Below are 14834 nucleotides of genomic sequence, written 5' to 3' on the forward strand. Positions count from 1 at the left end.
GTGTTTTTTTGGAACTTAAATTAAAACCCCCCCCCCCCCCCCCCGCAAAACACTCAAATCCTACTATTGATCATTAATAATAATTTGCCTTATGAACCTCATTTTAGTCATGCATCTTGCCTGTCCAAAATGCAGTCTGGTAATCTAATGAGAAAGAAAAACTGAGAGAGTTTACTAGCACTGTAAGGGATACATACCATGCAGCTTCCAAAAGTAAAATGGCAAGAAAAGACCCAAAAGAAAGATTTAGAATAGATTTTTTTCAGCAGGAGTAAAAACCAGAAACATTTAAAGAGTCATCAGATATGACTTTAGCCTTCCCATTTCCCATCCAAAGAGGAGATGGGGAAGAAACAGATTTCTGAATCTGGAGCCTGCAATTCTATGCATTTGAATTGGCTGGATCTTGTTTTGCTATGACCTTATGCTGAGACTGATGATAGACACATCAAGCCCCTTTGGGGAATTATGCTTACTTTGATTTCCTCAAGATGCCAACAAGGAAGAAATACTGGTATTTTTTCTGATTAAAAATGGCTTGTCTTTAATTGTACCATCAATTATTATCTAACTGTATACTCTCCAAGTATTTCAAAAGCAAAACTTTACCCCCCAAAAAGCCACAAAAACAGGAAAACAGACTTCGAAGGTTAAAAACATGTCCAAATAAGCAGTGAGATTTATACAGTTACAAGTATATCCTGGGATATTCACATACCTTTAACTTATCACTGTCGAGCTGCATTAGCTGCTGTCCATCTATGTTCATAGCCGTGAACTCTGTAATGTACTGCTCCATGTTCATTCCCATTAACCAGTGGCATACTTGCTGGGTGGTCCATTCGGAAATAGGTCTACTGTGCCATTGATTTTGCTTTCCTGTTGTTGTAAATTCATCATCTAATGCCTAACCAATTGAGAAAAGTCACCGTAAGCAACGTTTTACTTGACTACATGATGAATTCAAGTTACCAACTGAGTTTGATTAACAAAATGCATTATTAAACATGCTCTAGTTCCAAAAGGACTTAAGTTCTTGAGATCACAGTTTGCAGTCAGTTTCCCTAGGGGTTTGCTATAAACAAAAACACACCACACCATTCAACACAAATTAAGTCAGAAATAGAGAACATAAATAGTTTTCTCTAAGAAACTATATAGCCAAGCATTCGCTTAATTTTGATGTATCCTAACAATGAACAAGCTTCCTCAGTTAGTTGGTTAAACTCAATCCCAATGTTAGGATGCTGCCTACAGAATCAAGAAGAATGAAGTAGCACTTCAACTGTGCTTGTTTTGTTGAATGAAGGAAAGGATTATTGTTAAATGAAGGAAATTCAGAATAAAGGCAATTGTAGTAGTCAGTAAGTTTGGTGACAGTTCCAGGTACAGTTTTACTAAATTTGGTGCATTTCTAGAGAGAGATGACTGTTTAGTCTTTCATCTAACACCATCACATCAACATTTTAAAGGCTCTGCCTAGTAGAAGACCATTTCAGGAACGTAAGGGCTTGTAGCCTTCCACTGAAAATACACTTTGCCAGCTCACGGAGCTTTTGAAGCTCCCTGCTTCAGTTTCAGTTGACTTCTGACGGGAAAAAGGTACTGCTGTTCATCCTGAAGCACTCTATTACTCCATCACAAAAGAAAAGCCACATAAAACAGAGCTCAATGTCTGTACAGAAGAAATTCTAGTGTGATATTTGAATCAGTAACATCAGAGTTACCCGAAGTTTTATTAACTATCCAAAATGATCTCTCCCTAGCTCATGATTGAGTACAGGCTGCATTAGACTTGCAGACTGCTCCACTAGGCAGCTCCCACTACTTATCAAAGATATTTGCACACAGCGGAAAGTATACCCAGTTTTTCCAGGGAGCCTTACACCTGTCATTTGTAAAAAGAAAACATGGAAATAAGCATCTCTCTAGTGAGGGATTTGAGATATGACCCTGTAAGTTTCAGGTGAACTACAACTCCCAACCGGAACGATCTCACAAAATCCAACTCTCTTGATGGAAAATTTGGGAGAGTTGATTGAATATAGCGAAATAATTCTGGCAATTGCAAGTGAAAGTTAGTGAGACGCAGGCCCGTCACACGATCTGGTCACACAGTAAACTGCATCTGATGGCGCAACATGGAGCTCACGTCTGAGGAGAAACACATACAATTTTAAATTTCTGATACATCAGAGGACTACATGTGATTAAGAAGGGTATTGCTTTCCCTGGTCTGTCAAACAAAAGACACTGGTTACACTAGGAGCTAGTGCAAATGAATAGGGACAAGTGTGTAGAGCAGAACAGTTTGTGCTGAGGTGCTCAAATCCATACAAGCTTTTCAAAGGATTTTCACTTTGCAATAGCTCTAGTCTGTTCACACAGACTCAATGGCCACTAGCAGCTGGAATGCACCAGGAACACTGCTGGAGTACATCTGATTTGATTTCCAAGATGAATCAAAGTAAGGCAAGTGGGGACAATCAGGAGATTTACTTCAAAAATGAACTTTTAATCCAAACTAAAATGCTTATGTAGATATAACTAGTGTGAACACATCCACTTTCCTGATGTGCAAAGAAAGAATAGCAATTTTTGCAAAATAACAGCAAATGGTTCTAGAAGAGGTTTTACATTAAGTGGTCTATACAGCATCTCTATCAAGACAACTGGGGCACAGTGAGTTTTCTATCCAAGCTATCAAGCTTGAGATGCTTCATACAGAGAAAGAAGATTAATGGATAAATGTATTTAATCTGTGCCAGCCAAGCAACAACTTTGCTTCTGTAATTTCAGAGCGTAAGTACTTGAATGTGGTATACTCCGGTCAAACAAAGAGGCCCAGATTCATTCATTTTGCCCGGGGAATACAGTATCCCACCAGAATCTCAGTGGCTTTTTGCACCAGTTCCTCCAAGCAGCAGGGATTAGAGCAGCTAACACACAGTACCATGGAGGATTCCTCCAGAGCATGCTACCGATTCCAAACTGGCCTTTCAGCATCTTCAGTTGCTAACAAACTCCTCCTACATCACATAGTAAACCCCAAAGAAGTTGTATCAAAAGCTGAATCTGCGTAAAAGCACTTAGACATCACCTCCTCACAGAAGTGAAGGTGAACAGGAAGATATTTAATCCTGCATAATTTGAAATTTTCACTACTGCACCATTAAAAAGCACAGTTTTAACTATTTTTTCAGAGTGTCAACAGGAAAGTGAAGAGTGTGGAAGAAAAACATGAAGAACACTTGAGTGTTGATTGTACTTGATTTTTGAGTAATGCTTATTGGTCATTAAGTAACACCTCTACATAATATTTTTTTCCCAACTGTTTACCATCCTTCCAGAGGCAGAGGGACTGTCCCAAGCTGTTTGTACACCAGCTACAGCCTCCAAAACAGTCACCTCACACACACACACAAGATCAGCTGCAAATTCAGAAAGCAGAACTAAAACTACTTACAAAGTATGGAGCATGAAAAAACCATGTGCTTCTGCGTAAAAACGCAGATGATTCAGAAAGGAAGTACAGAAATACTGAAGGCTCTGAAGATAAAAATACAAAGCCCCAGAAAACACCAACGCCATCACACCCTGTAACAGACTAAAAGCTCTAGAAGGGTAGGAGGGGTTCCCAGCTGGCTGGCTAGTGAACTGTGAGCGGAGGTGCCTTGGCTGTAACTAGCCTGCTGCTGACAACCTGGCTTTCCTCACGCAGTCACTTCCCCAAATCACCTGTGAGCACCTCCCCAGCAGAGGCAGACTCTTCAGTGCTGCTCCCGTCTACATTTCTAAGAGGCATTTCCATCTCCTGACTACTCACAATTCCCGGGTTTGTAGGGCAGCACACGGAAACCCCTTCCTCTGCAAGCAGGGCTTCTTACACTGGCTTGCACCATCTCTGTTGGACACTTATGAACCCATCTGAACAACGAGCACCAGGTAGAAATTCTACTTGTGAACGGCTCAAATTAAGGATTTGGAATATCCAAAATTGCTATAAGATTGGTTACTTATTTTTTCCTGGATCTCAGTGTATTGCACTAATTAAAACCACCCAAGAACAGAACTACCTGTTTTTCTTCACACACAGTGCTTTTAAAAAGAGAAACCAGCTCAGAGTTTGCTTATCATTATCCTCAGAACAGACTCTGATAATCAACGTAATTATTGAAAAGGTATAAACAACTTTCATTGGTCATGCACATAAGCAACATATGAACTATAGAGAACACTAGAATCAGACTCATCTGTAACAAAAAAGGCTTAAATCATCACTTTACAGATGGATAATAGTAGACAACTTTCATTTGAGTTTTAGAACCAGAATTTTACTGAAATTTGTAACACTGATCTAAGAACAATATTCAAGAAGATATTTAGCTTTGTTAAAGTCTTACTATTAATACCCCTTGAAAGTTTTAAAAACATATATTCCATTCATGAACCATTCCATTCAAAAACTGCAGGAAGCATTTCCAAGGATAGTTATTAACTGGAGTTCCTCTGGTTTTCATTAGATCTATGACTGTCATCTCTGATAAAAATCTGCAAGAAATTAATCCACTACTGAATCCTGTACCAAAATCTGTAAACTAGTTATATGATTTTTGACAACCCAGGTTTTTATGTTAGTGATTTAATATTTATAACAGTGACAGAAGGTTGTTTTGACTTTCTACATATTACTGGAATATTTTAGGATTTTCACCAAAGCGTCATTTAAGACAGCTAATAACAAACCCCCACATTCATGAACCACCATTTAATTTTATTTTTTTTCCCCAACATTATCACTACCAGTTTGGCAAGCCTTCTAACTCATTTCTGGAAGATGACTGTGTTCAACTTTTAATGACTCCTCCTAGTCTAGAAAGGATTTCATTTATAAAGATGCCCATCAGTTAAACACCAAATGAGACAGTATCTCGGAATGTTACCAAAGTGCAGATTTCAGGTTTCAGCTGTAGCCAAAGGTGTTAGTTCTCCAGGGGAATGAAGACTGACTTTCAGGTTTCCACCTATATATATTTTTTCCCCTCGTTTTTCTTTAGATGAAATTCTATGGTAAAACAAACCTGCACAGGTGTGAAGGCAAGGTCAAAACCGCTGCAGTTTTCATTCACCAGGAAGCTGCTTTGAATTAGTGGAACAGAGAGGTGTTTTATTTAAAGTTCAAAACTGCAATTTGATCAGAGAGAGTTCATTCCAATTTTTATGATATAACTAGGATCAGAACACAAAGGCTGATACAGCATCTACTAGTCTGTGTCCTTATTTTAGTAACAGGTTATGATTCTTTACAGTGCTTTTCAGTATTCAAATATGGTAACAGCCATCTAGTTTGACATTACACAGATCTGTTTCTATTAAACATGCTGTAGTGTGAACAACAACATCAACAACACACATATACACACTTTGAAACTCACCTCATTTGAAGAGAAGGTTAAAGTGTGTGAACGACCTGACAGATTTGGTTCTGTCACTAACCCTGAAAGTTCACAACTTGGCTTGCTATGGTATGTATCATCTATGACAATTCTACTCTGCAAACAAGTGGAAATAACGTTTTATTAACTCACTCCTTAGAAAAGCAGGTCATAAGGTGACATTCTAGTAACTTTGATTTTTGGTAAAAAAATATTATGACTTAGTTATCTTTAGATGACATATGAAATGCACTCACTACGTCAAGCATCTGACTTGTTTTTGTTGAACTTCTGAATTTGAAAACACAATAACAAATTTAAAGCAATATCCCCAATAAAAGCACCTTCTGTGGAGAATTGGTCATAACCTGAAATGGTGCTAAAGGACAAAAGGAAACACATGCTACTGTTTCAGCAGGCATATCATGCTTGGGGAGAAGCAATTTAAAATTAATTTGGTGGAAATATTTATGCTGAATTTGTATCTAATTGAAATGTAAACAACCACTATGAATGTGCTTCAGAAGGAGCTGTTCTGTTGGCAAGATTTAAAAAAAAATAAAAATAAATCAGTCCTAATTGTTTATGGTCGCTAAGATTCCCCTGGCACAGAAGTGCCCTCATAACTTATAAAGTTTCTGAAAACAAAAGCTAGGTTTAGACTTCATAGTTACCCACTATCAAACCACTGCAGTCTGCAGTGAAACAAATAAGCTGTCTTTGCCTGACATATATGGAGAATTGGAATAGCAAGGAGCTTTTGGCAGCTTGCAGATCAGGGTTTAAATTAATTTATGAATAGAGAATACAGAACTTGACTAAGAAAAACTTTCCCGAGACTTTAAACTGTGATTTAAGGTACTGTATTGTATTGCTGTTCATTGTGACAGCTTTGATGAGGATGGTGAAACACTGAAACAGGTTGGCCAGAGAGGTGGTAGATCCATCCCTGGAAACATTCAGGGTCAGATTGGATGGGGCTCTGAGCTGCCGGATCTAGTTGAAGATGTCCCTGCTCATTGCAGGGGCGTTGGACTAGATGACCTTTAAAGGTCTCTTCCAACCCAAACTATTCTATGATTCACTTTTGAGGCAGCTGCATTTGAGGCACAGAATCACATAATCTGAAAATTACCTTGATATGAAAAATACCACAGAGATGTAAAATATATTCAGAAGAATTTTTATAATAAATGGACTTTATCAAGCTGTGTAAAATCTTCTCTATAGTTAAAGTACCAAATAGTGTAAAACCACTGTAATAAAACTGAACATTTCAGAAGTTAAACAATTACTCAGATGTCTTTACAAAATTGGTTTAACACTTTAAATCTACAGTAATTATGCAGTTTGACAGCCTGAATACATTACTTTCAAAATAGAGAATTCTTCTGAAATAAGAAAGATTTTGACAAATTTATTCTTTTAATAAATTAATCAAGTACTATTATTTTTTTAAAATATGTAACGAAATAAAATTCAGGTTAGAAATACAACTAATGTAAGAACTATCATATTGAAAGAATGTAAAATCTTCATAGCATTTACTGTTTACATTCAGTTATCACCCTCAGGCTGTGTTTAAAGGAAGCTTTTGGATCTATACAACTGCTTCAGCATCTAAAAGCAGCCGGATCTAGGTTCAAACTCATGGAACAGCCAGCACTTGTACAGCCCAGGCAGGTCACTGAGTAGCCTGTGACTCAAGCTGAAGACTATGAAAAAAACAGATGCTACACTTGAAAACTTCACAGCAGGTTTGGTAAGAAAATCCTTCTAAGAATACGAATGTATGTGTTTCCCATAATATTTTCTAATTTGATTACCTCAATTTCCAACTCAGATCCTGACCTCTACATTATTTTTCTTTATTGAGTGAAAAATAATTCTGTCAAAAGCATGCCTCCAACTTTTGCCTTTCTAAAATTTATTTCTCAGCACTTCTCTTTGCTGCCTACAAACCATAAGCAATTATTTACCACTATTTTATCTAATTTTCACTAAGTGTCTAATCAACCAACTGTACTTTGTAAGGATGGCATACCATACTCCTATATGCAGAAATAATCTGAGATTCTAAATTAAGCTGATCTTAAAGACACTTTTCATCAGTAACTTATGCTCCTGGAGGAGAACTATGTTTTTGCAACTTGTCTTCATTGAGCACTTCTGTATTTGTGTTCTGATTTCAGTTTAACCTGAACTCCACATTTTCTAGATTATTCTGGTTTTGTTTTGGGGGAAGATACTTATCTTTGCACTCCCTTTTACCCTAAATTAGTGATACACATTTCTACTCTTAAAAAAAAAAAAACAACAACAAAAACAACCAAAAGAAGAAAAAAGTAAAGAAAACCAAAAATAACAAGAAAAAAACCACACCACCGCACCATCCCTCAACAAACAAAAAACCCCCAGCCACAACTTGAGTTTTCCTGCTACCTTTTCATGGAGTGTGGTACTGTACATGACTGAAAAAATGGTAATCTATTTACCATGTAGATTATTTTATTAGTTACATTATGTTTTAGGGACTACTTCAGTCTTTTAGATGTAAAAAGTAATTACCAGAAACAACAGAATCCTTTGTCCATCAACATATTCTCAAATTAATTTCAACACAAACTGGAAATCTATTCAGGAACTTTTCCTTTACCCACCCTCAGTTCACTCTTTCTACCTTTGCAGAACTATTTAAAGCAATTAAGAAACAAAATTGTACCAAAAAAAAGACAGGATGATATTTGAGCAACACATTTAATGAGACCTTAGAAAAAATATGAAGAAAACATAGCCAAAAGTAAAGCATCTCAGCACCAGTTGTAATGTTTTCTCCTCTTCCTGCTCCTATTCAATTTAAAGTAGTAGTAATTTCCTTTTAAGGATTTAGAGCCAGTTGCAAATATTTTTGATTCTTGAAGAGCACAGAATTTGGATAGAAGAGGTTTTATAGGTATGCTTCCTAAGATTTAAAGTAGTGGCATATAAATAGTTTACACCACTGTATTCTTCCTCGCAATGAAAATGAAACACTATATACAAGCTTACAGAAGCTAAATAATGCTCTGGAAAAATAATGAATATGACCGGTATGTATGTGTTTGTATTATGTCAGAGAATGGCACTAAATCAAGGGGCAGATTATGTAAAGGGACTAATTTAAGAACTCTGTAATTTAAGGTTAAACCGTCTGCAAACACTCAGATCACAGGATTTTAGTTCTTGTGTTTCTAGCTTTCACAAGCAACAAGAAGTTGATTCATTGCCAAACTGTAAGCTTATGACTAACTTTGTATCATTTTAAGAAAACAAAATTAATTTATAAAGGTGAATTTTGCAGAAACAGAAAACAGTTAAAATATAATTACATTCCTTGCACCATCAATATTAAAACACAACTACAGAAATTATACACAATGTGAAAGAATTGGGAGATTTTTAAATGACAGAGTTCTCATTTTAGGGTTTCTACTTTTACCTGCTCTTTAAGAAATGCTTTCACCTGATCATATGGGATACTACAGACATAAAAACCAATAAATATTATGGAGTTAACATCAAGAAAAAAGGAGTATTCTTTCCTTAAATTCTGGAAAGATGATTTTGTCTTTGCTGTTATGTTACTTTAGTAACAAGACTCACTGCTATGTGATCAAACAAATTTCTCAGTTTCAATGTCTTTTCATAGCGAGGTTTACCAGCTAAAGCCTTACTGTAGTGCAAACTTAATAATCAACTGCAGGTTAAGATCTACAAATATTAGTCATTCCAAGCAGTAGCTACTGTTACATTACCATCTTAAATTACCATTACCATCTACTACCTTAAAACCCTAAACCTTGCAAAGTAAAAACAGACAGACTTCGGGGAAGCTGAGTATGATTTTACAATCAGTTAATGTATGAGAATCTGTTCTTTAACAGGGTCAGCTTTCTACCATTTTACAGAGCAGGCATGGAGCTGAAGACTTGTATATTCTTCCAGCTGCTGGTTTGCAACTGGCACTAAGGAAAAGAGCAGTGAGCAACAATTACATACTGGAACATGAGAAGGAAACAAAAAAAATAAAACCAGTAGGCAAGAAACCAGCTGGAAGCTTAAAGTGATCATCAACTTGGATAAAGTATACAATGATGAGGAGAAAAGGCTATTATTTCAGGGCAATGTGGAATGGAAGAGGGAACCCAACCTGCCAAGTATACCTATCTGATTGCCAAAAAATACATCTATATAAACACATTAAGGGGTGCTTAAGTTCATTATGGGTGCTTATAGGAGAAATGCAGCAGTGGGACTTTTACTATACTCAGAAAAATTATCTGAATCAAAAAGGAGGAATGAAGAAGGGAAGAAAGTGTTCTTCTGAACCAATGACTCTGAAATGTTTATCTGTACAGAAAACATCTCTTGCTAGCTTTGCTACAGCCTATTGAGAGATCAACCATGCACTCCTATTTAATCAAAACTGTACCAAAGTGTATGCATATACCCTTCAAAACGGATCTTGCAGTCCCAAGATCCTCAGGTTATCTACAGAAATATCTTTTGTTCAGTATGTGCTTCAACAGAAGCAGACAGTGCAGGAGCTGTAAATACACAAGACTGACACACACTGAACAGTAAACTGTCGTTCTACCTCAGAGATTAAAAAGACCCCACTCTACTTAAGTTCCTGTGTGGTTCTAAAACCAATTTCTGTATTTTTTACAAACTATGTATGCAGACAGCTTAATCCTGTCATAGGGACTGTATGCTCACACTAAGAAAACAGAAAGTAATTTAAAAAAACGTGTTATAAAAGCATTTTAGTGCAATCAGCATCTGGAAACATGTAAAGCCAACTTGTTATCTGCCGTCTACACAGAGTATCAGTGACTTCACAGAATACCACCCGGCCAGTTTCTCTTCTAGATTGTAACTCATTTCTCTCTAATAACACAAAGGAAAAGGGAAAAATGAAAGGGTATTTTAGCCAACCAAAGTGAAGAAAAAGTGTGAAACTCAAGAATAAACCTAGCTTATGAGGTTACTCAAATGGCTACAATTTTGAATCTGACAAAATCCAAAGGAAATAAGAATGAAGGTAAATTAATAAGGCTGTTACTAATAGTCTTACATTGAAATAGGTTTTAAGAAAATACTTAGTGCACACATTAAACTTTGTACTTTCTTACAGTCATTTCTTTCAAATAGTCTAACCTGCAAAGATGGTAACTTTATGGTTATAAACTGAACTGCGTAGCCTCACTCTGAAGATCTGGTTAAAAGACTTTTAATTATTAGAACATTATCAGTTACTCAGAAGCAGTTTCCTAGAAGAGACAGCGTTCTACAGATGTGTCTCTTGGCTTTCAATAATAAATTTGTTAATGAAAAACAGGATACTATCTTCAACCACCTGCCCGGTACTCCACACCTACATACCAGTATGGTAAGAACTGGTTGGCCAACTGCCTGGGAAGACTGCATTAGACAGGGTTTTGGCTTTTAGAAGTATACTGTCCTAAAGCTAGCTTCACTTTTAGCATTATAAACCAGTGAAAAAACATACCCTGTGGTTGTTCCTGAGATGCTACTTTAGCCTGAACAGCTAAAGGATACTTCAACTGAACAGGAGACAACGGGAACACTCACATAGTCTCTGCTTGTAAGGGCTGTGAAGTCTCAAACTTCTGCAGCAATGTTTGTAAGGGGTGATGTAGTCAAGCACTAAGTCATCAAGCTTTCACATCCTAAGCACTGATGTTTTTACTTTACCAAGATGCAATGCTTAAATATTCAAAGCACAGGTTAGTCATTTTTACCTTGCTTCTGTTACCGTGTTCACTACTGTCCTGCCCACTCTGAGTAACGTGCAGGCTGCTACTAGAAACCTGAGGCTCTTTGTGGCTGTCTCCAAACCAAGAGAAAGGCATGCAAGTAGGAACAGGAGAATCTGAATCTGATGCAGACAGATTGTTGCCAGCGTCATCCAACAGTTCTCGGGAACCTCTGAAATAAGTAATTAAATTGTGTTTAAACAACAACAGCAAAAAACCCCACCCTGCCTTCCAAACACACACACCCCACATACCCCCCAAACCAACAACAAACTCAAAACACACACCACTCATTTTTACACCTTTCAGCAGCAAAAATGATCTTTAAAATGAAATCTGATACTTGCCTTTACATATCCATGTAATTTATGAACTTTTGTAGTATTTCACACAACAATTCAACAATTTCAAATAACTTCCCAATTTAATTTACTCAACATTGATCTTCCCAAGCAAAATACAGTTTTTATACTTAAGATGGGGCACAATATGTTAATATTATGAGCCATTTTAAAATGTAACTCTGTTTTACTGATTCCTCTATACTATTCTACGTATTTTTCTTATTTCATGAGATTAGAAGCTCATTCCCACATCATTATATGGATCTTTACAGAATTTTGCCACTGTTATACTTGCATGTACTTTAAGATTAAACAGTAGTTGTAGTTTTAAAAAAAAAATTTAGGTTAAAAATTTTAGGAATGTAGAATATATGTATTAAACAAACAAAACAATACCTGCTATCCAGGGAGCCTCTTAGATTTTCTTTTTCTTGTTTCTTGCCCTTGCCCCCAGATTTCCGTAATCCACTGAAGTGAAAAACCACAATTTTCATAAAGAGTTTACATTTATACAGTGCAAAATATTTTTTTTAATCAGCAAGCTGTTTTTTACACTGATTTCAACAGTTAAAAAAAGCCACGTGTATGTCGTCACACCGAGCACGATTTTATAGATTATGCGTGCAATTAGAAAAGTACTGTGATTGCTATTTTATTTAAGAACCATGACAGAATTATGAACGTACCTTTCCAAGACAACACAGAAAAGTGCCCAAAGAAACTAAGCATATAGCAGATACAACCAAGAGGAAGAACACAGTTTTATTGCTATATAAATGTCCATGTGTAATGCAGAGTGACTTGAACTAAATCTCTAACTACATTCTCTGCGTGCAAAATAAGTTATCATTTTTGTTATATATTATGATTTATTTGTTGCAGTACTAGTCTGAGTCTTCCATGTTAGCTGGCTTCCACAAGCTGTACACCTGTCTCCAAAGGAGCAAGGCTCATAGTAAAAATTTAGCAATGCTTCTCTCAAATCCCCAGAGTTCAGTTACCACACTGCATTTCCAGGCAATATGCACTTCTGTTTTACCCCTGTTTGCAATCCTGCCTCCGAGGAACAGTTGAGTAAGCAGCTACAATAGCCAAATCCTAAGTAACGGCACCTCTACTGCAGAGGGAATTAAGGCAAGACAGGTATCTATTTTAGACTGTAATGCCAGCAGGACATAACATTAGAGTCTAGGCTCCAACAATATTTTGGCATAAAACTATGCATGAATTTGCAATTTAATTCATACAGAAATTGTGCATTCAGATAATAACCTGAAGAATCTCAAGAAATTATTTGAGGGGAAAAAAGTACAGATAAATAAAATAAAAACATGGTGGAAACATGAATGCAACATTACAAATTTGAGATGAAAAAGAATGTCTAGTGGTGTTGCTATGAAGTAGCATTATTGGATTTTCTCAACATTTTTTTTTATTTAGAGAACATGGTATTCTCCAAAAGTAATACTGAAAGGCATTTTTTTCCAAATGAACACAAGTAAAATCTTACCCAAAATCTGGAAATCTCCTTTTGGACTTCCCTGATGATGTTCCTTCATTTGTTTCTACTGTCTTTTCTTCTGCTTTTCATAGAGGAGTGAAAAATAAGAATGTTATTCTAAAAATACTTGCAAGTTTCAAGTACTTATGATGATGCTTCTAAGTAAATAAGATACAAAAACTGAGTAACAATGTCAAAATTCACATTCACACATGCAGATGCTAGCCAAAAATACTACAGCCATATCAATGTAAGTTATTCTCTATGGCATCTGCCCATCATTCTAGGAATTGAAAAATGGCAACATAGCAGTTGCTTACAACTGATAAAAATATTGCTTTTGATAAAACAGTAATTCTATACTGTCTACAGAATGATTTTACCATAGTATTTTGCTTCAATGAATTGGAAACAAAAGAGAGTTTAAGATAGGTTTAGAAAAACAGTACCTGTCTTTCGCAAAGTGTCAACTTCAAAATACATCGAGATAACCCGTGTAAGACGCATGAAAGAAACTCAGTTTTAAAGCAACAGTTGAGCAAGTACAGCATTTAATCACCCTTTATTACCTTTGAAATACTGCAAGATGTTCCTTTTGCGTTTTTTCTGGTTCAGTAGCTAGCCCAGGCTAGCTCACTGGAACACAGGCTACTTATGCAAGCTTCTAGCTCTAGAAAGTGTGTCTAACCAACGTGATAGCCAGCACCTGGAGAGCACACAGATCCTAACAAGCTGAGCTTCTCAGAAACAGTATACAAACTGCAACTATTCTAAAGAAATAATTGAGACTTTGAAGCTCCTCCAAGACTGGCATATTTTCAAAACTAGAATACAACCTGCAAGGATCCAATTTTTCACCAGAGGGAGCACGTTTAATTCTCACTATTCAATTATTATGTGAAATTAAGTGACAAACTTAAACACACACTACCTCTTCCCACAGATTGTGACAGATTACAGCAAGTTCTAAATGTACTTCCTTTTAAATTCTCAGGCTACTAGATAGGTTTGGGTTTTTTAAGGTAAAAGAACTATGTATTGTATTGCAAATCAGGTGTTTCATAACTAAGCTGCCTATGAAAGAGATGCAGTCTACTTTTTCTGAGACAAAGTAGGTCTTAAGCTCTGCCTTCAGAGCTTACTCCTGGCATGATGTACACAGGTGCCTTCAAAGATCAGAAAACCAAAAGTCATGTTTATTACACAAAACTAAGGGCAACTCCCCATGACCCCATCAGCTAATAATCCTTCCTGAAGCATAGAATGGTTACCTCCAAGTTTATACGCTGAATAATCAGGATAGTCAGGGTTCTTTCCCTTTTTTTTTTTTTTTGGCATATCTGATCAGTAGTTTCTGACCAACATCAGAACTTCATCTAATTAATTAACTGCTCTTTCTAAACATGTAACTTTATTGGAAGTTACATGTTTAGAAAGTTAAACTAGTTATTTTTCCTGTCAACTTAAATACAAAACCAGAAGAATTAATTTTAATATTGACATTTGTTTCCACCTCTCTCTCCAGAGTTAGTATTTTAAGGAAAGAGCTAATTCCTAAAATGCAGTAAAATAGGTTAAAGTATATACTGATACATGAATGGATGTGAAGGTAATAGAAAGGATTTTTTCAATGAAATAATATGTAGACATTTAAATATAGTTAGAAAGCAACAATCTAGCAGAAAGTAGCATTTAGTGTCATTTTACCTACAAAGAATGAGCTTTCAATACTAAT

General features: G+C 36.2%; 1 protein-coding gene across 3 annotated transcripts in view; it reads right to left on the bottom strand.

The window, feature by feature from the left end:
• LOC106895282 (neurabin-1-like) overlaps positions 1–14834 on the bottom strand; it is a 42153-nt gene that overhangs the window by 2466 nt on the left and 24853 nt on the right. Inside the window, exons 13-17 of one of the 3 annotated variants that reach the window (XM_014954616.1) lie at positions 13109–13181; positions 11995–12066; positions 11240–11426; positions 5436–5552; positions 719–907 (exon numbers count right to left, since the gene is read on the bottom strand). In XM_014954616.1, coding sequence (XP_014810102.1) covers positions 719–907; positions 5436–5552; positions 11240–11426; positions 11995–12066; positions 13109–13181 — 638 coding nt within the window. The remainder of the gene's footprint in view (positions 1–718; positions 908–5435; positions 5553–11239; positions 11427–11994; positions 12067–13108; positions 13182–14834) is intronic. The other 2 variants (XM_014954617.1, XM_014954618.1) reach the window with 2 other exon arrangements.

The sequence above is a fragment of the Calidris pugnax genome, unplaced genomic scaffold (genome assembly GCF_001431845.1).
Source record: "Calidris pugnax isolate Ruff unplaced genomic scaffold, ASM143184v1 scaffold103, whole genome shotgun sequence".
Taxonomy (NCBI): domain Eukaryota; kingdom Metazoa; phylum Chordata; class Aves; order Charadriiformes; family Scolopacidae; genus Calidris; species Calidris pugnax.